We start from the raw sequence: 27,995 nt of genomic DNA, 5'->3' as shown, positions 1-27,995 counted from the left end.
GATCAGACCAGCACTCCTGGGAGCTCCAACAGTGATTCGCAGGTGCCTCCTTGCAGCCCCCTCCCCACACACCTGACTGCACAAGGCACACCTCCAGCTTTCTCCAGGGAAGGTCAGCCAACGTCCCTGAAGCCCCGCCCCCAGGTGTTCTGGCACCTCCGGTGCGGCCACCCCTGCAGTCCTCCTGCTCACAGCTTTGGCTGAGCTCAGTTACTTACAATGGGTGCTATTAATGGGTTGTCAATGGCAGCTCAACTTGGCTCAGCTCACACCCCTCTGGAGGGTGGCAAGAGGCGAAACAGGTTTGCCCAGCATGGTTTGGGGCACATGCCAGGGGATCTGGGAAAGAGAACAGGCTTGACTCTGGAAGCTGGCTGGATAGGGCGCCGCAAAGTCTCCGGTTAGCAGAAGTTGCTCTGGGGCTAATTCCAAGCTGCGCTCCGTGGTGCTCTGACCGCGGCACATGCTTATTCCGCAATGTGAGCACCGAGTTCCACATGCAGACCCGGTGACTCTTGGCTCAGCAAAAGCCCCACATTTTTGCTCCCAGGGCTGCAGCATCAGCTCCCCACACATTGTACCTTCCCAGCACTGCACCCTAGGCAACTACCCCAATGTGCCTGAGTGTGGCTGGCCCCAATAACCTTTCGTGCAGCGTTCGAGGTATGAACTGGAACATGGAAGCCAAATTTATTTCCAGCAGTTTCCAAATTTCCATACATTTATCCAGGCAAAATTTGGAAACCGTTTAAAAAAAAATATTCATCAACAGATGTTAATCCCTGATTTCTTGTTTCACAATATGGTTCCTGCATTTTACACTAATTTTTTTCTTTTCTGATCATATTATTTTTCTCTCCCATTTCTTCTTTTTTATTACTACTACTCCGCATGTATTTAAAAAAAATTCATTTTCAGCGGCCCACAACATGCCTAGGGGATGATACTACTGCCAGCAGACCGGGTAGGCAGGCATCCAACCCGACCTGCCAAAATCTAATGAACTGGCCAGAGACTGCAAAAACTGACATGACACCACAAAGCTTCACACTCAAGATTTTACACAGACAACAACAAACAAATCACAGAGTTATCGGGTCTACTGTTCACACAGACTCCTCTCCAGAGGCAGCTCCATGAAACAGGCAAGGGTTATCCTAGCTGGAGTCCAGCAAGACCCTCCTGAGCTGCTCTCGTGCCCAGTGGAGCAGCTTCTCACCAGTTCTTTTCCTTCTCCTGATAAGCGCAAGAAAGACAGGACAGCGCAAGGCTGGTGCGATGCGCTCCTCAGAGTCTGGAAGTGTGTCTGTCCTCACCGACCTTCCTTCTGCTCCTGGCCTGCAACTTGGGCCTTTGACCGGTGAAACGTCCCCTCAGCCCTGACCTGTCCTGGACATCACTTCCCAGCCCAGTTCTTGGTGTCTTCCTGTCAGGGACGGCCCCCGGCCCTTCTGTCCCCGAACTGCACACCTCTCTCTTGTTCTGCTGCCGGGAAGGCAGCCAACAGGGACGGGAAAGATTTCATTTCAGGAGGGCTCCTTCCCTTCGGGTCCATCAGGAGACGTCAGAGGCTTTTAGCACTGACACTTCCAGGTCTGTGTACAAGAGGTCCCCGTTTCGACAGGTGTGCGGGACGTGCCCGTTGGCCCCCCCGTCCAAAGCATTTCCATTCTGGTGCCATTCGAGTTCCGCCTTGATCTTCCCCAAAGGGCTCTCAGCGTGGGTGTTGTCCAAGTCCCCGCTGGTGTAGAAGTTCAGAACATACTCGCTGAGTCTTGTGCTTGCACTTTCGGCCTCCACGCCGTGGGCAGAAGTCCTTCGGCTGGCTGCAGAGTGCTCAAACCGTTCCTTCCTGCACAGGATATGCTGCCCGATGATCTTGCGGAACGTGTGCCGGAACTCCCTGATCCGGTAGGCGTAGATCAGCGGGTTCACCACAGAGTTGGTGTGAGACAAGAGGATGGCCAGGTCCATCAGCCAGAGCGGCGGGCGGGGTAAGCGCGGGCAGAAGAGGATGTAGCAGTTGATGATGTGGAGCGGGAGCCAGCAGATGGCAAACAGGCCGACGATGATGGCCAAGGACTTGGCCGCGTGGACCTCCTTCTGCAGGATGGAGCGCGACCTCTCTCCATGGACCACCTTGTTCTCAATCTGCTTGAGCTGTCGCCGGGCAGCCATGAAGATCTTCAGGTAGATGCCGAACATCAGGAGGAGGGGGACCAGCACGCAGGCAAAGAAGTTGTAGTAGACCATGTACTCCATGGTGACCACCGACTCGAAGAGGCAGGCCATCTTCAGATCGCTGCAGTTCTTGCTGCTGTTCTGGTCCGGCCCAGCCCCTCCCAAGGGGTACTTGTGCCAGCCCAGCATGGGCGTCAGGCCGATGATGAAGGACAGGACCCAGCAGATTGCAATGATGCCCTTCGCCCGGGAGCTGGTCACCAATGCGTTGTACCTGGGAGGAGGAGTTGGAGGGGAAGAGCAACACCATTAAAGCAGGGCACACCTGCTGCCCCCCCACAGCACTCCTCTGGGCATCATTGGGGAAAAACCTGCTGCCACCTTAACCCAGCAAAGATTCTCTGTCAAGAGGCAACTGGGACAAGAGGCCACACTCTGAGCTGATGGGCCAGTCTGCACAGACTGGCATCAGGTGGCTTTACACCCATCCATTGCTCATGGCTAGAGGTGTGATGTTTTTGGTGATATCGTATATATACATAACGTTGAAATAAAACACGAAATAAAAACCCATAACGCCACTTTCTGCACCTCTCATTTTTGTAAAAAAAACAAAACACATAAAATCTGTTAAAAATAGATGTGTGTGTGTGTGCCTGGGTAAGGACTGTGGGTCCAATCCTATCCAACTTTCCAACTCCAGTGCAGCCGCAATGCAGCCCAGAGGTCAGGAAACAAATGCTCCCATACCTTGAGGAGGCCTCTCTGGTTGCCCCCCCACCATGGGATGCAGAGCATGAACCATTGGCAAGGCTGTACCAGCGCTGGAAAATTGGATAGGACCGGGCCCTGTGGCTGCATCTGTTGACAACATACCATCTGTATCACTCACTGAAGACACTTTTAAAGCAATTATAATTTATCACTATAATGTATAAAAAGTGTGCCCTTGGAATAAAAACACAGAGTGCCGCTTACTGGCCTTTTCCTCCTTGAGAAAAAAAAAACATAATCTGTGAAAAAATAAAAATATTTTAAGAACAGCTCTACTCATGGCTTCCCCCAAACAACCCTGGGAACTGTAGTTTGATGAGGGTGCAGTCTTCTCTGTGCTGGAGTCCCCTTAGCCACAGCATCCCAGTTCCCTGATGGGAGGACCCATGGATTCAACGGTGGGGGGCAGGCTGCCTTGAGTGCCACCCTAATGTGTTCAGGTTCAAAGTCCGCCTGCTTCCACATCCCCGTTTCAGGGAAGCGAGAGGAGGAGGGGAAGGGTCTGCCTTTCTCTCCTGCATAGGGGCTTCCCAGAGATAGCTGGGGAGGCACTGTGGGGAACCCGGTGATGCTGGATGGGATGGGCCCCCTTGAGCCTGATCTAGCAGGCGGGCCCCTCGTATGTGCTGCTCCTTCCTTTCCACTCCCATTGTCGTTGCAAGAGTGCCGTAAAGCACTTTCACAACGCATAAGGGGAGATAGGCTAGCACACAGACATGTGCCGTCCCCCTGTGCAGGTGCAGGCCCCAGGTAGGGTGAGTTTGCGCCGGCTGAGCTCAGCCAGTGCAGGGGACTAGGGGAGCGTGGGGGTGGGGGTGGGGAAGAGGTGGGAGTGAGATGTTTTGAGGTGGGGCGAGTATCCCCCAGGGTTGGGTGGGGAGCAGGAGGCAGGCCAGGATCCGGCACTTGTGCTAGATCTTAGCCCCGTTCCCAGGTGGCCCGGGTTGCTCAAATTTGCACCATCGGTTTAGGTGGCGCCGATCTGAGTAGACCTATTGGGGATGCTGTGGCTCTCCCCGGGGATAAGAGGAAAGGTTTCCCCTTGCCTCAGATTGAGCCTGCCTGTTCCAAAGAAAGACAGGATTGAGCTGCCCCTGTCGCAAGGCCTGAGGCTATTCAAAAGTCAAACAGCTGCTAATTGCCCAGCAAAGAGCTGAGCTCAGGTTTATGAGCAAAGTCTCATAAACCTCTCATAGACCTATTGGTGGGCCCAATAAGAGGATCGTTCTGAAAAGCGGGTCCCGGTGCTAAAATGTTTGGGAACCTTTGCGTTAGTGTCTTGCATTAAAAGTGAGTGTGATGGTTCAGGTTGCCGCCTGGGACCTCCCTTGCGTATCCTACAGAGAAACGAAGGCACAGCTGGCTCAACACCTCACATGCCGTGCATGAATTCTGCAAAAGGATGTGTCAAGTGGGCACCCAAGGGCGGCCTTTAGTGGAAGGGCTGGTCCAACACGCGGCTTCACCCTCCCCAAGGCACCCAAACAACAGCAGGTAGTTGTGCACACAGACACTGAGGCTGCAATCCTAACCACACTTTCCTGAGAGTAAGCCCCATTGAACAAAATAGGACTTACTTCTGAGTAGGCCTGGTTAGGATTGTGCCCTGAGTCATCTGTCTATAAGGAGGACGTGGCTATGTCCTGTTCCCAGAATGCCCCTTGGGCCTGCTCTCCCCCCCCAGCCTCCCCTGCTGGCTTGTCTCTTCTGCCTTCAGCTGTGTGCCTTCTCCCCAGGCCCCCACAAGTGGCACTTTACCAGTTGGAGGCAAAATTTCAGGCTGAAGGTGAGCAGGTCGATTTCCCAGCGGCCTGATCAGTTTCAATTTATTGCACCTGCCAGGCAAGTCACACACACCTTCTGGGGCGTGTTTATTGAAGGAGGCAATTAAAAGAGGTGTTGTTTACCTTACTCAGAAGTAAGCCCATTGTGTTCAGCAAGGTCAAATCCAGCCCTTTGAATGGGGCATGCATTGTATCCTGCGATGTGGAGCGGCAGTCATGGAGGCCTCCTCAAGGTAAGGGAACACTTGTTCCCTTATCTTGGGGCTGCATTGCTAGAAAGTTGGGCAGCATTGGGCCCTGAGGCTGCAATCCTATATTCCTCATTGAGCATTTGATGCCACATTTCCTTCATTAATGGCATCTTGCTAGAGGTAGAGGTGTTTTCCATTAATGAAGGAAATGTGGCATCCCCCCACCTACACACTCATCCCCCCTCCCCAGTCATCACACTGTGCACTTTCCATTCCTCCCTCCCCAGACACAATTTCTGTTTTGCTTCTGTTCTAGAGAGAGCTGGAAGATCCTCTCAGGCTTTTCACTGAATGTTCAAAAACCCAATTTTTCATCGTGGGGTGGAGGAAGATTTGCCGAAAGCCCTTAAGCAGAAGAGCGGGAAGTGGGCTGGTCTTTGAGGCTGCCCAGCTGCTATCCCACGGCTGGAGAGATCTGTTCTTCTTTCCCGCTGCCTGCCCCCTCCAACGTGCAGGGACTCCCTAGAGACGCACATTCGAGAAGGCTGAGAGAGAGAGAGGACTGCACGGAAAGTCAGATGGCCCCAGCAAGGGCCTTTCACTGACACGCACAGAGATCGCAGCAAGGACAACTGTAGGATGGGGCTGGGGGGGATTCTTCTTCCCTCTGCTCCTTGTCCAAGCAGACTCTCCTTCGAATGCTTAGCAGTTTTTCCAGAACTGCTGTGGGGCCAGGAAGGGCCAATTGGCCACAAGTCAGATTTTGGTCTGGAAACGTGCACTGTTGAGCCTGTCGGGAGCAAACTTTTTCTCCTTCTCTCAGACCTGGGAAGGGGAGCCAAGATGTGGAGGGCACTCAGCCTCCCCCCCCCTCCCCACAGTGAAGCTGCCATTTGGGCAGAAAGCTCCTCCCTCTGGTTTCTCAAGGGCGGGGAGGGGTCCCAGCTCAGTGACTGGGCACCTGCTTTGCCTTGTGCAGACACAGAAGAGGAAGGTGGCTCAAGCCCCTCCTCCACCGCAGAGCCCCCTTTTGAAGCCAGAAGGGCAAGGCGAACCTTGGTTTTTGAACAAAGGCAGAGACATAGACTGAGGACAGAAGGAAAGGCACGCTGGTGATCAAGGAAGGGAGACTGTAACGCCTGGCAGTTCAAGAGATGGTGAGAAGGACGTAAGAACATTAGAAGAGCCCCACTGGATCAGGCCCATGGCCCGTCTAGCCCAGCATCCGGTATCACACAGTGGCCCTCCAGCTGCCTCAGGGACCACTGCATCCTCTTGCCACTCCCTTGCACCTGGAGCTCAGAGACAGCCCTAATTCTAAAACCCAGAGGTTGCACGTACTCATCACGGCTTGTAACCTGGGATGAACTTTCCCTCCATCAAGCTAGGAGTTCCACAGATTAATTACAGGCTGGGCAAAGAACGATTTCATTTTGCCTGTTCTACCTCTCCCGCCATTCGATTTGAGTAGATGTCCTCTAGTTCTGGTGTCGGTGAGAGGGAAAAGAACATTCCAACATGGAGAGAGTGAGCCTGGGACCCCCCTGCAGGGAGACAGGCAGCCTCTCTCCCCAGCACTCTACGGCCCCTCTTGCAGAACCAGGGGACAGAGGTCCCCTCCCGTGTTTCTGCCATCCTTCCCCCCACGCGTGACTCCCCGAAATGCTGTCTTGGGGCTGACTCCGTCCTCCGTTCTGCAGCTCACCTGAGAGGCATCCGAATGGCGATAAACCGGTCAATAGCGATGGCCAGAAGGCTGAAGATGGAGCTCTGGGTCAAGACCAGGACGAAGCAGGCGATGAAGAGGCAGCCGTAGAAGGAGGCGCAGAAGCCCGTGCTGATGGTGATGGCGAAGGGGATCGCCAGCACCCCCACCGCTATGTCCGCAGCGGCCAGTGACACCATGAAATAGTTGGTGACGTTCTGCAGGTTGCTGTTCAGGTAGACGGCCCAGCAGACCAGCACGTTCCCCAGGATGGCCAGAACTGCGATGAGCAGCTCGAAGGCGATGTAGAGCAGGTGCGGAAAGAAGTCCTCCGTCCCAGGCATGAGCATGGTGGTGAGGTTAGCCTGAGAAGGAGCCCCAGCGGCCCACTGTCCATATCTGCAGCACGGCGGGGGGCTCCGCAGGCAGCTCAAGTCCCCCGAGGCTCCCAGCGGGCCTCACTGCAAACCTGGCTGGCTCAGAGCCCTAGCGCAGAGGGTGCAGGCAAAGCAGAAGGCAGGGCAGCATGGAGGGGTTGGTCTGCTGGAGAGGACAGACCTGGCAACTGTCTCTGTGTGCAGAAGTCCTGCGTGTGGGCAGCCCGCCGTCTCGGTGAGAATTAAGTTTCCTGTTGAAATTTCGCAGCTCTCTCAGTGGCTTCCTGCCTTCGCTGCAGTCCTTCTCGTCTGCGTATGTTGTAAGGGATGCCTGCCGGACCAGGACATTGAGCTGTTAGGCGTATCTCCACTTCTGGCTGCTGTGAAGAGAGAGAGAGAGAGAGAGAGAGAGAGAGGGTGAGTCACATTTGTGCAACTTTCCCCTGATGGAGCTTTAAAGCACAGAAACAAGCAAACTTCCCTCCCCCTGAACATCACATCTTTGGTACATCAGAAGAGCCCTGTTGGATCAGGCCAAAGGCCCAACTAGTCCAGCTTCCTGTAACTCACAGTGGCCCAACAGATGCCTCAGGGAGCGCCACAAGACATCAAGAGACCTGCATCCTGTTGCCACTTACTTGCCCGTGGCCCTTTGAGACAGCCTACTCCTAAAATCAGGAGGTTGCACAGACCCATCACAGCTTTTAACATGTGGTGGACTTTTCTTCTAGAAATCTGTCCATTCCCTTCTGAAAGGTCTCTAGGTCTTCAGGTGCAATCACCACATCCTGTGGCAAGGAGTTCCACAGATTAATGACTTGCTGGGTCAAGAAATATTTTCTTTTGTCTGTTCGAACTGTCCCGGCACTCATTTTTAATGGATGTTCCCTGATTCTGGTGTTGTGTGAGAGGGAAAAGAACATCCTTCTATCCACTCTATCCATCCCATGTTACAAGGGGGTGGGGGGATTTCCAATTGCCACTTGGGATCACAGAGAAGCCAGCACGGTCTGGGATGCCCTGTGCCTACTGCAGTGGCCTGGGGACCAAGAGACTAGGACTAGGAGCTTCCCCAGCCCTCTCTACCTGCCACAAGCCCACTGGTTGGGGGGGGGGGTTGCGTCTTCCTATGCTTCTGTTTGGAAGCAGGAATGTGGGAAGCTCCTTTATGGGTGTCCCCCCCTCCAAAAAAAGTGAAAGCTGGGACCCCTTTCCATTTCTCCTCCTGGCTTCACCAAAGGCAGGCCCAGCTCGGGTGAGACACAGGCTGCCTCAGCCAGAACTAATCAAGAAGGAAGGCAGCACAAATAAAGGCAAACGAGATTAGCTCGTGATGCACTTCTGATCTCAGGGCCATAATTGCATCTGGGGCTCTCACTGGTTCAGAGGCTCGTTACTAATGACTCCTCTTGGAGGAGGGCAGGAGGAGAGGGAGCGCTCTTGGGGGTTGGCCAAGAAGGGCCACGATCACATGTGGCACCTGGGGCCAAGGCGTCAGACTTCCAACAGGAAGAGGTAAGTCGGGGCTGAGACCCCCAGCCTAGCATTGCCCCAGCCCCCTCCTTGGGTTTCTTGACAACTGCTAACACAGATGCCCAGTGAGGAGGCAGCCACAGCAGTCTGTTGCAGCAGACACCACAAGAATGGCACCGTTCTGCAGCCACCTCCAACACTTCACAGCCTTCTGCGCCACTGTGGAGGTTTCCTTTCTCATCTCCACGGGGAAAGAGCAGGTGTGTTTGCCTTACCGAGTCAGGCCACTGGGCCACCCGGTTTAGCACTGCCTGTCCTGACTCAGAACAGCTGCCCAGGCTTCAGGCGCAGGCTGTTCCCAGCTCAGGAGGGGCCCAAGGCTGGATCCTGAACAGGTGCTCTATCCGTCCATTCCGCAGATGCAACTGATGCAGCCGGCTCTGGTCCGCGACAGCTTCAGCCACAAGAAATGGGCTAAGGGTTCAAGCATGTTGGGTGTCAGTGGGCTGAACAACATCCATGGTGTCTGCTAACGGCTGGAAGAGATGTGACTGAGCAGGTCGTGACCAAAAACAAGCACTTTTTTCCCCATAGAAACTCACTAGCTGCAAGCGACAGAAGAGAAAAAGCGCAAAGCTTGATCACATTTTCAAGATATGGGAGAGCCCAATGATCACATGGGCTGCCCTTTCAGCAGTGACACCTCAGCACAGCTCAGCAGCTGACGGTGATGCTGGGAGAGCTTGAAGGCCAGATAAAGACCTTCCGTGAGCCACATCCAGCCCCTGGCGTGATCGTTGACACCCCTGGGCTAAGCCTTCCAGGTGCCACAAGACCGTTGGTTGGTTTTTCTAGTACAAAATACATTCCCAAGCACACACATAAACAGACAGACACAGAGGAACATTCAGAAAGCTGCCCCCTCCTCTCGCCAGAGACCCCAGCAGGCACCTCCATTGCTGCGACTGCTGCTTCTTCCACTCCCGGGATTGGAAGAAGTGGAAGACAAACACTGGAGGAGAAGAGAGTCTCCAATACACGAGCCAAGGGGTGTCAAACAGAAGGCCCATGGGCTGGTTCTGGCCCCTATTATAATTAGGCTCTCCCAGTGCCACTGGTACAGGAGCGCTGCTTCTGCAAAGGCTCTGGGAGGGAGAGACAGAAGGAGGCCTCGGATGGCAAGAAACACCTACGGGGGCGGCCGATCAAGAGGGCTGAGAAAGGGAGACGCTGCCCAGGGGCTGGGGAGGCCCTGTGATCACGAGGGCCGCCTGGCAAAAGCTGCACTACTGAACATCAGAAGAGCCCTGCTGGATCAGGCCATAGGCCCATCTAGTCCAGCTTCCTGTATCTCACAGCGGCCCACCAAATGCCCCAGGGAGCACACCTGATAACAAGAGACCTGCAAGGCCTCCTGGGAATTGTAGTTAAGAACATAAGAACAGCCCCACTGGATCAGGCCATAGGCCCATCTAGTCCAGCTTCCTGTATCTCACAGTGGCCCACCAAATGCCCCAGGGAGCACATAAGACAACAGACGAGCGGCCTGGGTGATAACCGGGCTCTCCTGTATCTTGAAAATACGATCAAGGTTTGCACATTTTCTCTTCTGTCATTTGCCGCTAATAAGTTTCTATACAAGAACAAAGTGCTTATTTCTGGCCATTGTCTGCTTAATGACATCACCTCCTGCTTAATGATGTCACTTCCAGCCATCAGCCGGCTCCATGAATGCTATTCGGCCTGCTGTACGAAACTAGTTTGGCACCCCTGCGCTAGGCCACCATGCTCTTCTCCCCCACACTTTCCCCTTTCACTTCTTCTTCCAATTTGGGGAGTGGGAGGGACAGAGGTGGCCGCAACACCAAATTAAGAGGGGGCAGCAGACGGCACATGGCCTCCGACGCCAGGCGGTTTTGGGCTGGCCCGCCAGAAGCCATCCTGAGAATCCCCCCTGGGGTTGTCCACGCGGAGCCTTCAATCATATCAGCACTCAGTTAAAAAGGCACCATTTGCTAAATGGATCTTGATGGTCCTTTTACATTTGTAGCGGTTTTGTGATGTGGTCATCTGCTTCCAGTCTGTGAAGGGGGGGAGGCCGTGATAGATTAACCCTTTCAGTAAGAAATGTTGTGCCCAGCCCAGATAGCACCACCAGGAGCAGCACCTACTGCTGCCACCTCGCACTGAGAGGAGAGAAACCCCTCGTCATGCTCTGTTGAGCAGTTGTTGCAAACCCACGAGCGGGGGGTTTCCAGTTTTATTGAAAGGGACTGTACAAGTAAAGGATACCTTTTGTGCATGTAAATAACAACTGGAAGTCCAGCACTTCTGGGTTTGCACATCATAGAAGCAGACTCATGTGCCCACAGCAGGCTGGCAGGAGGCAGTGGCAGGGTTGGGTGAAGGGACCCTGAATCCTATGGCTCCCCCCACCTGTTATTGATGGTTGCTTCCAGGCCAGGCTGGCTGCCGTCCACTGATTTGTTTGGGGAACAACATTAAAGTGAAGCAGGCGAGGGGGGAGGTGCCTTTCCTCTGGTGGGGTGAGGTGCAAATTTCTCACTCAAGATTTTTAGTCTCGCATTAATTTATCCCCCCCCCCCCCAAAAAAAAACCCACTGCTGGGAAACCACAACTGAGCTCAGTTCTACAGCTGGCATTTCTTCTGCGGATAACGTCAGAAGAGCACTGCTGGATCAGACCAAAGGCATACCTAGTCCAGCTTCCTGTATCTCACAGTGGCCCACCAAATGCCCCAGGGAGCGCACCAGATAATAAGAGACCTGCAAGGCCTCCTGGGAATTGTAGTTTAAGAACATAAGAACAGCCCCACTGTATCAGGCCACAGGCCCATCTAGTCCAGCTTCCTGTATCTCAGTGGCCCACCAAATGCCCCAAGGAGCGCACCAGATAACAAGAGACCTGCAAGGCCTCCTGGGAATTGTAGTTTAAGAACATAAGAACAGCCCCACTGTATCAGGCCACAGGCCCATCTAGTCCAGCTTCCTGTATCTCACAGCGGCCCACCAAATGCCCCAGGGAGCACAAAGACAACAAGAGACCTGTGCCCTGTCACCACGCCCTTGCACCTGGCATTCTGTGGCAGCCTACTTCTAGAACCAAGAGGTGACACATACCCATCCTGGCTTGTAACCTGTGATGCTTTTCTTCCAGAAATTTGTCCAATCCCCCTTTTAAAGGCACCTGGGACAGACACCATCACCACATCCTGTGGCAAGGAGTTCCACAGATTAATGACACGCTGGATCAAGAAATATTTCTTTACTCTCCCAATGCTAAATTTAAGTGGATGTCCCCTGGTTCTGGAGTTGTGTGAGAGGGAAAAGAACATCCCTCTATCCACTCTTACAAAAGTTGAATGTTGGGAGAGTTAGGACAGACAGAAGAAAATATTCCTTAACCCAGCATGTAATTAGTTTGTGGAACTCTTTGCCACAGGAAGAGTGATGGCATTTTGCCTGGATGCCTTTAAGAGGGGATTGGACAGATTTCTGGATGAGAAGTTCATTACGGGTTACAAGTCATAGTAGGTATGTGCAAGCTCTTGGTTTTCGAGGCAGGCTGCCTCTGATTGCCAGATGCAGGGGAGGGCACCGGGACACAGGTTGTGTCTGTTGTCTGGTGTGCTCCCTGGGGCATCTGGTGGGCCACTGTCAGGTACAGGAAGCTGGACTAGATGGGCCTATGGCCTGATCCAGCGGGGCTGTTCTTATGTTCACTCTCTCCATCCCAAGCATAACGTTGTACATTTCAATCACGTCCCCCCTCAGACTCCCTCTTGTCACACCTTAAAGATGAACCCACTTATTTCTGCAGAAGCATCAACTCAGTGAAATGGACTGTGGTCCACAAAAGCCTCTGCGGAAATACACATCTTTAAGGTGTGCCGAGTAGGTTTGTGGTTTAGTGCAGTAGACTGAGTCTGCCACTCCCTCCCCCCCACAATACCAAAAAGGCTGAAACATGGCTGTGTTTGCACTTCAGACAGGGGTCAGCACAATGCAGAGATGCAACATACAACCATGCGCAGGGTGCATGGCGGGAACACCCAAACCTACTCTAATCTGGGGCTCGGCCTCCATCAACAGGGACCGGACCTGTTATCCTCAGAGGCCGGGATGGATTTGGTCTCCCTTCTCCAGTTCGGTTAATTGGATGATGTGCTCATGGCTACCCTGGGCGATGTTCTTGCCGGATTCTCATTGTTAATTAAAACCTTGTGTGCTTCTCCCGGCCCCATTCACGGCTCCTCTCGCCATTTGTCATCCCTTGGATAGAACAAGCTGTTCCCTGAAACACTCTATCCGGGAAAACAAAATGTCTTCAAGAAACTCAACAAGGCAGCTGGTGGACAAGGTGCTCTGAGAAGCAAGCTGAGGGGTGGGGTCTGTGCTAGGAACTGCCCATTTGCTGGCCAAGGCGGGACAAGTACTCTGGTATGGCTGAGCAGGACTTTGCAGAGAAAAACCTTCTCTCATTGCGGGTCCCCTTTTCCCCTTTATTATTTATTTTTCACATTTGTATAGACTGCCCTTCTTCCAAGCAGCTCAGGGGTGGCATAAACAGTTCCTCGCCTCCTTTTGTCCTCACAACAATAACCCTGCAAGGTAGGAAAGGTTGACTGGCCCAAAATCACCCAGGAAGCTTTGTGGCTTTGAACCTGGAACTTTCTGATCTTAAGGGCCCCCACGCAAGGGTAATCTGCTCTAGTCTTGTCAAATACACACAGCACATGGCAATGGACACCCAACACCACACTGCAGGTTTTATAGAGAACAGCCAGTATTATGATCTTCTTCTGAATTTTCAAAAAGTCAGTAAATTTGTTAGATCAGCGGTTTCCAAACTTTTTAGCTCCAGGACCCACTTTTTAAAACAACACTCTCGTGCTGAAAGGCGATGCCCTGGCAGGCTGGAATGTATTGAGACCACCCTCCACTCCATTCTATATTGTCCCTTTTACACCGAGATCCTTCAAAGATATCTGGATCCTATACTGAGAACAAGAGGAGGATTCAGTGATGTGGCAAGAATACTACCTCCTAACTGACTCTTCTTCGGAAATAACAGATAATGTGGCAACTTTCCTGTATCAGCTCACTCAGCTGCGCAATCAATAGAGAAGTTGATTTGCTTCCTGGCTGACCAAATGTATATAGTTGCAGATTTGTTTGTTTTACATGCCAATAAAGGATTCTGTTCTATTAAAACAACACTCTATCAGGACTCACCTAGATTTACAAAGCTAAAAAAAATTCACTTTGTCTTTATTCATTTTACTAAGGTGGGGGGGCACCTTTTGGAACAATTGTTGAGCTTCAAGTTCATTGGATTGGAACCATTCTGGTGATTGGAACCATTCCCTCCGGCCTGCTCTTCAAAGCAGACCGAGGCATGTTCACCTACTTGTGAGTAAACATGCATAGGCTGCTCTGTTTTGGTTTCCGTAGGGCTCAATATATCTTCCTTGTCAGTTTTGCAACCCATTGAAAATCAGGCCATGACCCATTGGAGGGTCCTGACCCACAGTCTGAGAACCACCAGCGTAGAGCCATATGGTCCATTAACTTGCATGCACTTTTTAAGCCTATCTTTTGATTGCTTTCCATTCTACCGTAGAGATATCATCTACAATAAATTTTGTTTGTATCTCTAAGATTGTTCAGGCCTTGGCTGTGAACCTGCTCAGGGCCCCGCAAAAAAAATAAATGTTTCCAATGGGGCTCTGCAGTTCCTAAGGCTAGCCCTGCACACACCAGTCAAGGCATTCCAAGCTGTCCTCTGACTGCACCCAACAAAACGGGCAGCCAAACCTCTGTTGGCGACAATTGCTAAAATCAGGGTACTACTATAGGACAAGCCTCATCATAAGCCCCAACTCCCTGGGAAAAGGAATGTGCAATAGGGCCTTTCCAAGGAGGAGGTAAAACTCCTTGCAGGTTGTTTTCTGCGCAAAGAGACCCTGGTCCCACGAGCTGCTCAAGGCATTCAAGACCAGGACTTTGAAGTCCCTTCAACTGGGCTCAGAAGCAAATGGCAGCCAATTTAGGCCATTGACTCCTTTGCAGGGCCTTCTCTGTTGTGGCACCATGGCTCTGGAATCAATTATCAAAAGACTTGAGGACAGCCCCCCCCCTCATTACATGCCTTCTGGCAGGGTTTAAAAACCTGCCTGTTTCGCTGGGCTTTTTGAGGAGGGAGGAACTTCCTAGAGACCCCCTTTCAATAATTCCTGTCACTGCTTTTATGTTATGACTGTTTTACGTTTTGATCTGCTCTGGTATCATTGTTTACTTTTTAACAGTTTTAATGCTTTATATTCTAATGCTATTTATTCAGATTTCTTTTTTGGTATGCTTTATTTTTATGTTGCATGCCACTTTCAGGATCAGAAAAGTGGTATAAAAATCCTTTAAATAAATAAATAAATAAAAGAAAAGAAAATAGTTGGGCCAAGGGCTCCTGCCTGCAGTTTGCACCAAATTAAGCGTCCAGAGACATCTCGGCCTCGCAAAAACAGCCTCACCTGTGCGTAGACTTTTTGGAGCGTGCAAAGTGTGTCACAAGTATTCTCCTATGCCCTTAAAACGTCCAGTTGGCCGGGCCGCCAACTCTCCAGGAACAGCCTGGAGAATCTGGCAATCGGCACCAATCTCCAAGTGATGACTAACAGCCACTCTGGAGATTTTCCACAGGACCTCCAAAATTTTCTGACACGTGTCATGCTGGGAACAGCCTCAAAAATCTCCAGAAATTCTTCAGCTAGAGTTGGCAACACTGCCTGTGAGATAAGTGTTATTATCCCCATATTGCAGATGGGGAGGATCGAGGCCTGCCCACAGTCAGCCCAGGGCGTTCACAGCAGAGGCAAAATTCAGAGCAGTGAAGTCTCCCAGCCCCTAGACATCTTGTTTGAACTCACAGCCAGAGCAGTGGTGCTGAGAGCTGTAGAGCTCCCTGGGTGGTCCCTATTCAGCCTGCCAGGACACTGGGAAGAGAAGATAAGGATGTCAAAAGACCAGGCATCCCAAAAGTGTCGTAGGAATTACGAAGACACCTAAAGGACCTCAGCTGGGTCATAGTTCTGGGAAAACTGTTCCTTGGAATGCGCAACTGAAAACAACACACAGCATCACAGTTGACATGGCACTCTGGTGGGCTGCCAGTATGACTCCCACGTGAGATGCTGATGCTGGTCAACCAGGACACCTGGGTCCTCTGAAGGCTACCAGAGGGGCCAGGGATTCAGACAAGTTGGGTTGGTGCAGGTCTCCAGAGGCAGTGTCCAAGGAACAGCGCTGGCTTCACACACCAGGCCCCACTATGGCACATTAATTATCAGGTGTACCATTAATCTGTGGCACTCCTTGCCATAGGAGATGGTGATGGCACGCAGCCTAGATGCTTTCAAAAGGAGATGGGACCGATTTTTGGAAGAAATTCCATCACAGGTTACAAGCCAAGATGGGTCTGTGCAAGCTCCTGGTTCTGGAAGCAGGCCACCTCAGAATGCCAGGTGTAAGGGAATGGCAACAGGATCGGTGCTGTCCATGGCACTAGAGTCAGGGGCCACATGGCGCCAGGCAACAATGCATTACGTGGCTTCCTGGAGTTCTCGGAAAGTCTTCTAAGCCTCCAGAGGGCCCGTGAAACAGCACTTCTGGTTTTCTGGAAGGACCGTTTAAGGGCCCTTCGGAGGCTCAGAAGGCTTTCTCAGTGCTCTGGAACACCGTGTGAGGCTCTGGAGTGCCCAGGTAAGTGGGGGGAGGGGTACCAGCCTCGGGGGGTAGGCACCAACCTGGGGGGGCACATTGTGGTTGTGGCCCTGGGCGTGGAGTCGCCCAGGGTCCCCCTGAGCAAGATGGGGGAATCTTGTTGTTTTGTGTGCTCCCTGATGCATCTGTTAGATGTCGGAAGCTGAACCAGAGGGGCCTCTGGACTGATCCAGAAATTTTTCCTTTTGTCTGTTCTTCCTCTCCTGACGCTCCAGTTTAGTGGATGTCCCCTGGTTCTGGTATTCCAGGGGTGTGATTCCTCCAGTTCAACAGGTGAAGAGGCAGTAGGGTGGGTGGCAGCAGAGGAGAGGAGGAACCATGCCAAGCTGAGTCACACACAGCCTTTAGGGGGCCCTTTCCCACCAGTGGGATTCCTCATCTGCCTCCGCCCCTCATCTGCTTCCAGTAAGAGGATGCAATTAAGAACATAAGAACAGCCCCACTGGATCAGGCCATAGGCCCATCTAGTCCAGCTTCCTGTATCTCATAGCGGCCCACCAAATGCCCCAAGGAGCACACCAGATAACAAGAGACCTCATCCTGGTGCCCTCCCTTGCATCTGGCATTCTGACATAACCCATTTCTAAAATCAGGAGGTTGTGCTTACACATCATGGCTTGTACCCCGTAATGGATTTTTCCTCCAGAAACTTGTCCAATCCCCTTTTAAAGGCGTCTAGGCTAGACGCCAGCACCACATCCTGTGGCAAGAAGTTCCACAGACCGACCACACGCTGAGTAAAGAAATATTTTCTTTTGTCTGTCCTAACCCGCCCAACACTCAATTTTAGTGGATGTCCCCTGGTTCTGGTATTATGTGAGAGTGTAAAGAGCATCTCCCTATCCACTCTATCCTTCCCATGCATAATTTTGTATGTCTCAATCATGTCCCCCCTCAAGCGTCTCTTTTCTAGGCTGAAGAGGCCCAAACGCCATAGCCTTTCCTCATAAGGAAGGTGCCCCAGCCCCGTAATCATCTTAGTCGCTCTCTTTTGCACCTTTTCCATTTCCACTATGTCTTTTTTGAGATGCGGCGACCAGAACTGGACACAATACTCCAGGTGTGGCCTTACCATCGATTTGTACAACGGCATTATAATACTAGCCGTTTTGTTCTCAATACCTTTCCTAATGATCCCAAGCATAGAATTGGCCTTCTTCACTGCCGCCGCATATTGGGTCGACACTTTCATCGACCTGTCCACCACCATCCCAAGATCTCTCTCCTGATCTGTCACAAACAGCTCAGAACCCATCAGCCTATATCTAAAGTTTTGATTTTTTGCCCCAATGTGCATGACTTTACACTTACTGACATTGAAGCGCATCTGCCATTTTGCTGCCCATTCTGCCAGTCTGGAGAGATCCTTCTGGAGCTCCTCACAATCACTTCTGGTCTTTACCACTCGGAAAAGTTTGGTGTTGTCTGCAAACTTAGCCACTTCACTGCTCAACCCTGTCTCCAGGTCATTTATGAAGAGGTTGAAAAGCACCGGTCCCAGGACAGATCCTTGGGGCACACCACTTTTCACTTCTCTCCATTGTGAAAATTGCCCATTAACACCCACTCTCTGCTTCCTGGCCTCCAACCAGTTCTCAATCCACGAGAGGACCTGTCCTCTAATTCCCTGACTGTGGAGTTTTTTCAGTAGCCTTTGGTGAGGGACCGTGTCAAATGCCTTCTGAAAGTCCAGATATATAATGTCCACGGGTTCTCCCGCATCCACATGCCTGTTGACCTTTTCAAAGAATTCTATAAGGTTCGTGAGGCAAGACTTACCCTTACAGAAGCCATGCTGACTCTCCCTCAGCAAGGCCTATTCATCTATGTGCTTTGAGATCCTATCTTTGATGAGGCATTCCACCATCTTACCCGGTATGGATGTTAGGCTGACATTTAAAAATAGGCGTGACATTTGCTATCCTCCAATCTTCTGGCACCATGGCCGTTTTGAGGGACAAGTTGCATACCTTAGTCAAGAGATCTGCAACTTCATTCTTCAATTCCTTAATAACCCTTGGGTGGATGCCATCAGGGCCCGGTGACTTATTGATCTTTAATTTATCAATGAGGTCTGAAACATCTTCTCTTTTAACCTCTATCTGACTTAACTCCTCGGTCAGGAGGGGCCGTTCGGGCAGCGGTATCTGCCCGAGGTCTTCTGTCGTGAAGACAGATGCAAAGAACTCATTTAATTTCTCTGCCATCTCTAAGTCTCCTTTTATCTCCCCTTTCCCTCCCTCACCATCCAGAGGGCCAACCGCTTCTCTGGCGGGTTTCCTGCTTCTAACATATTTGAAGAAGCTTTTATTATTCCCCTTAATGTTGCTGGCCATGCGTTCCTCAGTCTCGCTTGGCCTCCAGTATCACCTTCTTACATTTCTTTTGCCACAGTTTATGTTCCTTTTTATTCTCCTCATTAGGGCAAGACTTCCATTTATGGAAGGAAGCTTTAAGTTGAATTAAAAATTCAACACAGCCCATTCCCCTCCCCATGGTGGCTGCTGGGAATGACACCTTGGCCACCAGGCCAGGAGATCAGCCAAATGTCATGCCCAAGCCAGTGCTGGTGGGACAGACAGCTTGCTGAGGGCTCGTTTGGGCTCCCAGCACCAGCCTGCCAGATGGAGGAGATGGGCTGGGCAAGGACAATCAGGCAGCTGGTTGTGCCAGGCTTGTGCTTTTGCCAACTGCTACCTGCAAGACATGGGGCCGTTCAGAGCCTGTCACTGGTCTAGGCAGGCTTGCTTTTGTGTGTGTAAATAGCAGGGGGGGATCTGGACTAGGATCGCGCTGGGGAGAGATTCCAGCCTCCTGTCCCCTGCGCCATGAACCCACATGCAGTTTGGAGGCATCTCAACCTGGACTGAGGAAGGCTGCAGTTTTCGTGCCACACAGAAGGAACTCTTGAAGGTGGGAAGATGCTGGAATGACAGCTGTTGCAGTCAGCTCTCTACATTCTTAGTGGGGAGGAAAACATCTCCTGCCCATGCCTGGGGTTCTAAGAGAACAACCCATCACAGCGTTCCCCCAAACAAGTACATCCTAGCAAAGTTCCTGCAGGGCAGGCCCAAACTGTGGAGCGCAGGAGGTACACAAGAGGTGACTTCCCAAACAACGGTGTCCTAAGAGGGCAGCTCCTGGTCTTTGGAGACTTACAGAAAGCTGTGGGGCGGCTGCAGGAGTGAGGAAGGAGCCTGGAGAGAAGCTCTCACAAGCAGGCCATGGGGCTCTTGCCCACCCTCAAAGAAAAGGATAAAGGTTCACATAGAACTGCACGGCAGGATGTCTGAAGGAAAGGTGTGCAGAGCTTTTTGTGCAAATCTGATTTCTCACTTCTGCCTTGCAAACCACAAACAGAGATGAGATTCCCAGGAAGCGCTCCCATTTCACAGATCTGGACCACAGAGGCAGAGAGTGTAGAAACATGGTTGTTTCTAGAACCTTCTGGCACAGCCTGGAGCTAAACTTCAGCCTCAAGATGTCCTTCCTGCCTCTTTCAGTTTCAGACTTGAGTTCTGCCCAACTAATCAAGAGGTTCACTTGTTTGACTATGATAAACAATGAGTAATTATTAGTTCTGAAACCTGGACCCTATGCAAAGAGGGGAAGTGGTTAGCACAAGGAACGGCAAGTTGGGTCAGCAGCTGTAAATCTAAAGCCCCATTTTACAGCTGGGGAAGACTGAGGCTCCAGAGTCAACCACTTGGATCAGGCACAGAAGAACTGCAGCCTTTTGGGAGCCACTCTGGGGGGCAGAAACCCTTGCCGACATCCTGCAAATCTGGCAGACCTATTGGCAGAGACTTCCTTAAGAACAGAAGAAGAGCCCTGCTGGATCAGGCCAAGGGCCCCTCTAGCCCAGTGGCAGCAGCAGGGACAGGGCAGACGACCTGGTCCAGAGCCTGCGACACTGAAGGGATCCTAGGATGGGCACCAATCAGGTGGAGGTCGTGCTCTGAAAGCCTGGTGCTCTGCTGTCACCGATGACGCCCCCCCTTTGCTGATTTGTTGCCTCTCTCCTGGCAAGGAGGACTTGTGCATAAACCAGAGCTCGCAAGAATCCCCAATCCAGGCTTGTGGGGTGGTGGTGGGCCAAAATGAACCCTCCTAGCAGCCTCCACAGCTCCATAAACAGACACTGCCCAGTGGCAGACCGGCCACAGTTGTGCAGCCAGAAAGAGATCGTGGCTCGGCCCAAGTTCCCAGCCATGGACAGCTCTTCCCAACCTCGCCTTCTGTGCCACAGCACCGCGCAGACAGAACACTTTTCCACTAGGAAACGAAGGCAAGTTGCTTCCCTCTCAAGAGGAGGACAGGAACCTGCTGTTGAGCGCTGGTTTCTGGTGGGTACCCACAGCAGACCACTTGGGGCTATCAGAGACGGGCACCCAAACAGCAACTGGCTGCCTAGAAAAGAGAGCAGAGCAGAATCTGCACAGAGCATGGGTCTGGGGAACTGTCGATACTCCCTGCATCTGTGCACATGCTCTGGGGTGACTCTCAATCACGCCGAGCCAGCTAGTTGCACAAGGCCTGGTTCACACGACCCCACTTTTCCACTTGGATCAGGGATGGACAACAGAGAATGCTTGCTCAAGTGCGTCGGAGCCTTCTGAACGGCCAAAGGAATGCAGCAGATGTCCAAAGGACTGCTGAACAGCCACCCCCCCGCCGCACCCACCTCCAAAGGCCAGTTTTAATTCATTCCCACCAGATCTCAGCTACGTGAGCTTCTGCAAGAGGGCAGGAAGATGTGCTCCTTGGAAATCAGATTACCCGAGAAAAACACTCCTTGGGACTTCAAGGGCTGCTGTCATTTTTCAGGATCTTTCTGCTCACTCAGTGGCTGAATGGCTGCCTCGCTAGACAATGGGGAGGAACCTGCCCCCAAACTGCCCCTGCCAGGCAACGATTTATGGCCTGGAAAAAGGCAAGAGTGAGAACCAACTTGCAAGAACGAAGACGCTGATGCTGCCACCTCATTCCAATCACAAGGGGGGTCTTGTGGAGAAACAGGCTTAAGACCCCTCTGAACACCCCATTTCCCTGCCCCACCATCACTCCCACTGCCATCCATTTGGAAGCTGTTTGGGGCCGACAACCACTGAAACGACTTCTATTTTTAACACTGTTTAGAGTTGCTTTTTCAGCTTGCTGAAGAGCCAAGCTGGGGACGTGACTTCAGCCACATCAGTGGGCCGCTGCTCTCCTTATCTCTGCAGCGCACACAGGGCTCCCTAGTCCAGATCATGGCCCGGCAGAGGGGGAAGGCAGGACTGTCCCCACTGTGGTCCTGACCCAAAAGCCTCCCCCCCCCAGCTATTTACAAACCGAAAAGCACGTGCGCAAAGCAGCCGCAAGACCTCCAAAGGAATATAAGAAGAGCCCTGCAGGATCAGACAGGCCGAGGCTAATCTAGTCCAGCTTCCTGTATCCCACAGTGGTCCCACCGGATGCCTCAGGGAGCACACAGGACAACAAGATCCCTGCACACGGTTGCCATTCCCTTGCATCTGGTATGTCAGAGATAGCTGGCTTCTAAAACCAGGAGGTTGCACATACCCATCATGGCTTGTAACCTGTGCTGGACTTTTCCTCCATCAATCTGTCCAAACCCGTTTGAAAGGTATCCAGGCTGGGTGCCATCATCACATCCTGTGGCAAGGAGTTCCACAGATGGGGTATTTTTCTGTACCTTAAAAAGCAATGCAGGTGGTTGCAGGCACTGAAGCATTAACGGGGATTCAATCCAGACCAGGAGGAGGTCTGGCTGCTCAAACACATTTTTTTCCTGCTCGACCTCTGGGACTCACAGACAGCTTGATCAACATAAGAACCTCAGAAGAGCCCCACAGGATGAGGCCAAAGGCCCACCTAGTCCAGCTTCCAGCATCTCACAGTGGCCCACCAGATGCCCCAGGGAGCAATCAAGACAACAAGACCTAAATATCCTGTTGCCATTCCCTTGCACCTGTCATTCAAGGTAGGCCTACTTCTTAAACCAGGAGGTCGCATTTACCCATCATGGCTTGTAACCCACAGACATTTCCTCCGTCAGCCTGCCCAATTCCCTTTGAAAGGCACGCAGGCCAGTCACCGTCACCACACCCTGTGGAAAGGAGCTCTACACACTTAATTACACGCTGGGTCACAAACCATTTTCTTTTGCCTGTTCTGATTCTCTCGACACTCCAACTTAGTGGGATGTCTCCTGGTTCGGTTATTTGGCATTTTTCTTCCACTCCTGCTGACTCCAAGCAGCTGAGAGTTCAGCCAGTTCCTCCCCCTTCCCCTCTGCCTAATCCATACAACCAGACCAGTTGACCTCACTCCCCTTGCCCAGGTCAGCCCGGTGTGTCTGACGCAGTTGCGCTCCACACTCTGGGCTTGCAGCACCCAAGATTCCTTTGCTCTTTAAGGCTTCACAAGACTCTCTGTTTTGGGTCCCGTGAACTAGCGCAGTGTGCCCGTTCTGCGCTTCTCCGGCTTCCTGGAGCCAGCACAGAACTTGTACTCACAGTACCCCTGCGCTCAGTTCATCCATCTCCATGGGTGGTCACCTCTCTCTCTCTCTCTCTCTCCCACCCCCCCCCCCGGAAGGACGCAGGCAACCAGCTCCTCACCAAGAGGCAAGACATTCCCAGCCAAAGCTGCCAAAACGGGATTCTTCCCAGGATCAAGCTGCCTGGCTTGATCCCCCTCCCACCCCCACCAAGTGTGCCAACTGTTCCTCCGGGCAGCCACACTGAACTCCAGGGAAACCAGGAGGACTTGCCAGGCCACCGTGCCCCTGCGAGGTAGGCGCAGGCTGGAAGAAGGACACTTCCCATTGACAGAAACCACGGCAAAGGAGGACGAGGAGCTCCATCAAGAACCCAGGGAGGGTGGCAGGGCAGTGCCCACTTCCTAGAAGGCCAATTGAGATGATGGGTCGGACTCCTGCCCTGGACCCCATGCAACCCCCCAACCCTCTCAGCAGCAGCCTGCCTGTTGGTCCCTTTCCAGCACTCTCCCTGCCACACTCACCCAGGGCCACAGTCCCCCCCCCCGCAGCCCCCCGCCCGCAGCCCAAGAGGAACTGCCTGCAGGGCTGCCCAGCTTGCAAAGTTTGTTGTGTCCTCCCCGCCCAGCACCCCAATGAATGAAGCCCAGCTGCCTGCCTGGCACTTGCAGCCAGCCCAGGCTTGGAGGGAGAAGCAGACAGCCCCCAGATGCGATGTGGGGGTGGCACTCCTGGAGGCAGCCAGCCAGCCCCCCCATCACTCTGAAGCCCCCCGGGGGGGTCCTTCTGGAGAGTTTCCCACCTACTTCCACGCAGGTCATGTCCGAAGGGGGGGCAGGACTGCGCCTTCAGACGCCCTGCGGGAAGGTGGCGGCAGCCTTGCCCGGGCAGCGAGGTGGGGAGCCGGGTTCCAAACACTTCATCTCCTTCAGCCTCGCCTACCTCGCAGGGCTGTTGTGAGAATCCAGGGAAGGGGGAAGAGCCATGCCAGCTTCCCTCGGGGGGAACATGCGACCCCCCAGCAAGCCCTTCTCCGCTTCTCCTGCTCGCCCCGAGCGCGTGGGGAAAGGGGGCGTAGTGGCAGGACTCGAACTCAGCGCTCAGGCGCCGCGCAGCGTCTCCCGCCCGCCCTCTCTCCCTCGCAGCAGCCCCTGCCCGAGCCCCGCAGGGCCCCACGTACCTGGCCGTCGTCCTGCTCGCCTGCCTCGCGCGCTCTCCGGGCAGCGCCGCGCCCCGCAGCCCCTCCCAGCCCGGCTTCCCTCCCCGGCCAGGCGGGCCGCAACAGGCGCGCCCCCTGCCGGCCACCGCGCAGCGCCGCCCAGGGCCCCCCCCCAAAAGTCCCAGGGCGCCCTTCCTCGCCCAGCCCCGGCCACAGCCCGGCAGGACCGGGGAGGCGGGGGGCGGCACCCCAAGTAGCAGCTCCTCAGCCCTTCCCAGCACCGGCCGGCTCACAGCATCGCAGGGGAAAGGGGACCCCCAAGGTCATCTAGTCCAGCCCCTGCCTCCAGCAGGGTGGGCAGGGATCTGCTCCCCTCTTGCCCCCTGGGCCCCACAGGACTGCCAGGCAGAAAATGTGGCCTGCCTCGCAGGAAACAAAGCTGCCCTCAGCCCCGGTGGGAGAACCATACTCAGGTGGGGGGGGGGGAGGCAGACTGTGCAAGCCTGGAGGTGCTTACTCAGAAGTAAGTCCCACCACCTGTCATGGGATTTGCTCTCCAGCAAGTGTGTGCAGGCTTAGGCTTATCATCATAATGCGCAAAACACGATCTCATCATCTCAAAACACTTAGATGAACAGGCCTTGCTGAGGGGGAATCAGCCTGGCTTCTGTAAGGGTAAGTCTTGCCTCACGAACCTTATAGAATTCTTTGAAAAGGTCAACAGGCATGTGGATGCGGGAGAACCCGTGAACATTATATATCTGGACTTTCAGAAGGCGTTTGACACGGTCCCTCACCAAAGGCTACTGAAAAAACTCCACAGTCAGGGAATTAGAGGACAGGTCCTCTCGTGGATTGAGAACTGGTTGGAGGCCAGGAAGCAGAGAGTGGGTGTCAATGGGCAATTTTCACAATGGAGAGAGGTGAAAAGCGGTGTGCCCCAAGGATCTGTCCTGGGACCGGTGCTTTTCAACCTCTTCATAAATGACCTGGAGACAGGGTTGAGCAGTGAAGTGGCTAAGTTTGCAGACGACACCAAACTTTCCGAGTGGTGAAGATCAGAAGTGATTGTGAGGAGCTCCAGAAGGATCTCTCCAGACTGGCAGAATGGGCAGCAAAATGGCAGATGCGCTTCAATGTCAGTAAGTGCAAATTCATGCACATTGGGGCAAAAAATCAAAACATCACATATAGGCTGATGGGTTCTGAGCTGTCTGTGACAGATCAGGAGAGAGATCTTGGGATGGTGGTGGACAGGTCGATGAAAGTGTCGACTCAATGTGCGGCGGCAGTAGTAGTAGTAGTAGTTGGCAACCTTCAGTCTCGAAAGACTATGGTATCGCGCTCTGAATGGTGGTTCTGGAACAGCGTCTAGTGTGGCTGAAAAGGCCGATTCGGGAGTGACAATCCCTTCCACACTGGGAGCAAGTGCAGTCTGTCCCTGGTCTGTCTCCCTGGCTATGGGCCTTCCTTCTTTGCCTCTTAGCCTCAGACTATTGGCCAAGTGTCTCTTCAAACTGGGAAAGGCCATGCTGCACAGCCTGCCTCCAAGCAGGCCGCTCAGAGGCCAGGGTTTCCCACCTGTTGAGGTCAACTCCTAAGGCCTTCAGATCCCTCTTGCAGATGTCCTTGTATCGCAGCTGTGGTCTACCTGTAGGGCGCTTTCCTTGCACGAGTTCTCCGTAGAGGAGATCCTTTGGGATCCGGCCATCATCCATTCTCACAACATGACCGAGCCAACGCAGGCGTCTCTGTTTCAGCAGTGCATACATGGTAGGGATTCCAGCACGTTCCAGGACTGCGTTGTTTGGAACTTTGTCCTGCCAGATGACGCCGAGAATGCGTCGGAGGCAGCGCATGTGGAAAGCGTTCAGTTCCCTCTCCTGTTGTGAGCGAAGAGTCCATGACTCGCTGCAGTACAGAAGTGTACTCAGGACGCAAGCTCTGTAGACCTGGATCTTGATATGTTCTGTCAGCTTCTTGTTGGACCAGACTCTCTTTGTGAGTCTGGAAAACGTGGTAGCTGCTTTACCGATGCGTTTGTTTAGCTCAGTATCAAGAAAAAGAGTGTCGGAGATCGTTGAGCCAAGGTACACAAAGTCACAGACAACCTCCAGTTCATGCGCAGAGATTGTAATGCAGGGAGGTGAGTCCACATCCTGAACCATGACCTGTGTTTTCTTCAGGCTGATCATCAGTCCAAAATCTTGGCAGGCCTTGCTAAAACGATCCATGAGCTGCTGGAGATCTTTGGCAGAGTGGATAATGATGGCTGCATCACTACCGGCAAAGAGGAAGTCACTACCGGCAAAGAGGAAGTCACGCAGACATTTCAGCTGGACTTTGGACTTTGCTCGCATTCTGGAGAGGTTGAAGAGCTTTCCATCTGATCTGGTCCAGAGATAGATGCCTTCTGTTGCAGTTCCAAAGGCATGCTTCAGCAGTAAAGAAGGCCAATTCTATGCTTGGGATCATTAGAAAAGGTATTGAGAACAAAACGGCTAATATTATAATGCCATTGTACAAATCGATGGTAAGGCCACACCCGGAGTATTGTGTCCAATTCTGGTCGCCACATCTCAAAAAGGACCTAGTGGAAATGGAAAAGGTGCAAAAGAGAGCAACTAAGATGATTGCTTGGCTGGGGCACCTCCTTATGAGGAAAGGCTATGGCGTTTGGGCCTCTTCAGCCTAGAAAAAAAGACGCCTGAGGGGGGACGAGATTGAGACATACAAAATTATGCATGGGAAGGATAAAGTGGATAGAGAGATGCTCTTTACACTCTCACATAACACCAGAACCAGGGGACATCCACTAAAATGGAGTGTTGGGAGGGTTAGGACAGACAAAAGAAAATATTTCTTTACTCAACATGTGGTTGGTCTGTGGAACTCCTTGCCACAGGATGTGGTGACAGCATCTGGCCTGGATGCCTTTAAAAGGGGATTGGACAAGTTTCTGGAGGAAAAATCCATTATGGGTTACAAGTCATGCTGTGTATGTGCAACCTCCTGATTTTAGAATGGGTTATGTCAGATGCAAGGGAGGGCACCAGGATGCAGGTCTCTTGTTATCTGGTGTGCTTACTGGGGCATTTAGTGGCTGTGAGATGCAGGAAGCTGAACTAGATGGGCCTATGGCCTGATCTAGTGGGGCTGTTCTTATGTTCTTATGCAAGAGTCCCACCACTCAAATGAATTGATTCGTTGTTGCTTATGTTGCAACAGTCCCAAAGACTGGGAGAGAGCCGCACAGATACTCTCAAGTCGCACAGTTCCTGCCACGGCCAATGAAATTTCTGATGATCTGTCCTGGAACAACCCCACCGAAGAAGGTAATGTGGTTACCCAGACCTCGTGGCTGGGCGCCAAGGGCCCGCCCCCCGCAGTTCAAGCTTCAGGGCCACTAAAATGTCAGTCCACCACTACCCAGCAGACTTCAAAAAGGTGCAGTCCCCTTTCAGAGGCAGCACTGCTCCAACAGGCTGCCCGGAGGGATCATGGCAAGAGGAACAACATCATGATCCACTGGAATCCAGCCCCCCCCCCCCCCGGCCAGTCAGTCCATTGGTATGAACCACTCCACATAACCCATCCACAGAGGCACAAAGCTGTGACTCACCCATAGCCAGAAGGGTCCCCTGGGTAGGACATCACCACAGGATGTCCACGCCACTGCTGAGCTTTGCATGGCACTGTGTGCAGATGAGCTCACCGAACCAGGAGTTGCAGGGCTGGCCCTAGAAATTTTCAGCCCAATCCTATTCACACTTTCCTGGACGTTAGCCTCATTGACACTAAGGGGACTTGCGCCTAGGATTGGGCTGTCAATCTCTCAATGGTAGAATGGAAAGCAATCAAAATGCGTGCTGAAAAAGTGCCCACTCCTACCCAACATGCCAGCACTGATGCAGCCACGCCATACACCCTGCTGCGGGTGGGGGCGGTCACAGAGGCCTCCTTGGTGCTGCACTGATGCTGGAAAGTTGACAGGCTTGGGCGCTGAATGAACCAGATGCATCTAAGCACACTGGAATACAAAATGGC

At 52.7% G+C, this 27,995-nt stretch overlaps 1 protein-coding gene across 2 annotated transcripts; it reads right to left on the bottom strand.

The window, feature by feature from the left end:
• ADORA2A (adenosine A2a receptor) lies at positions 1 to 23,990 on the bottom strand. Of its 2 annotated transcripts, none has more exons than XM_066609730.1 (3): positions 23,970 to 23,990; positions 6,636 to 7,392; positions 1 to 2,455 (listed from the first exon to the last, which is right to left on the bottom strand). In XM_066609730.1, the coding sequence occupies exons 2-3, from the start codon at positions 6,983 to 6,985 to the stop codon at positions 1,555 to 1,557; spliced, it is 1,251 nt and encodes a 416-aa protein (XP_066465827.1). In that variant the 5' UTR covers positions 6,986 to 7,392; positions 23,970 to 23,990; the 3' UTR covers positions 1 to 1,554. The 2 variants fall into 2 exon arrangements, with proteins under 2 accessions (XP_066465827.1, XP_066465828.1); XM_066609731.1 differs by lacking the exon at positions 23,970 to 23,990 and adding an exon at positions 23,732 to 23,819.
• Positions 23,991 to 27,995: the final 4,005 nt, after the last annotated feature.

Source organism: Tiliqua scincoides, chromosome 14 (genome assembly GCF_035046505.1).
Source record: "Tiliqua scincoides isolate rTilSci1 chromosome 14, rTilSci1.hap2, whole genome shotgun sequence".
In the NCBI taxonomy this organism is placed as follows: domain Eukaryota; kingdom Metazoa; phylum Chordata; class Lepidosauria; order Squamata; family Scincidae; genus Tiliqua; species Tiliqua scincoides.
Note: the sequence above shows the minus strand (reverse complement) of the source record. Positions and strands in the feature narration are given on the sequence as shown.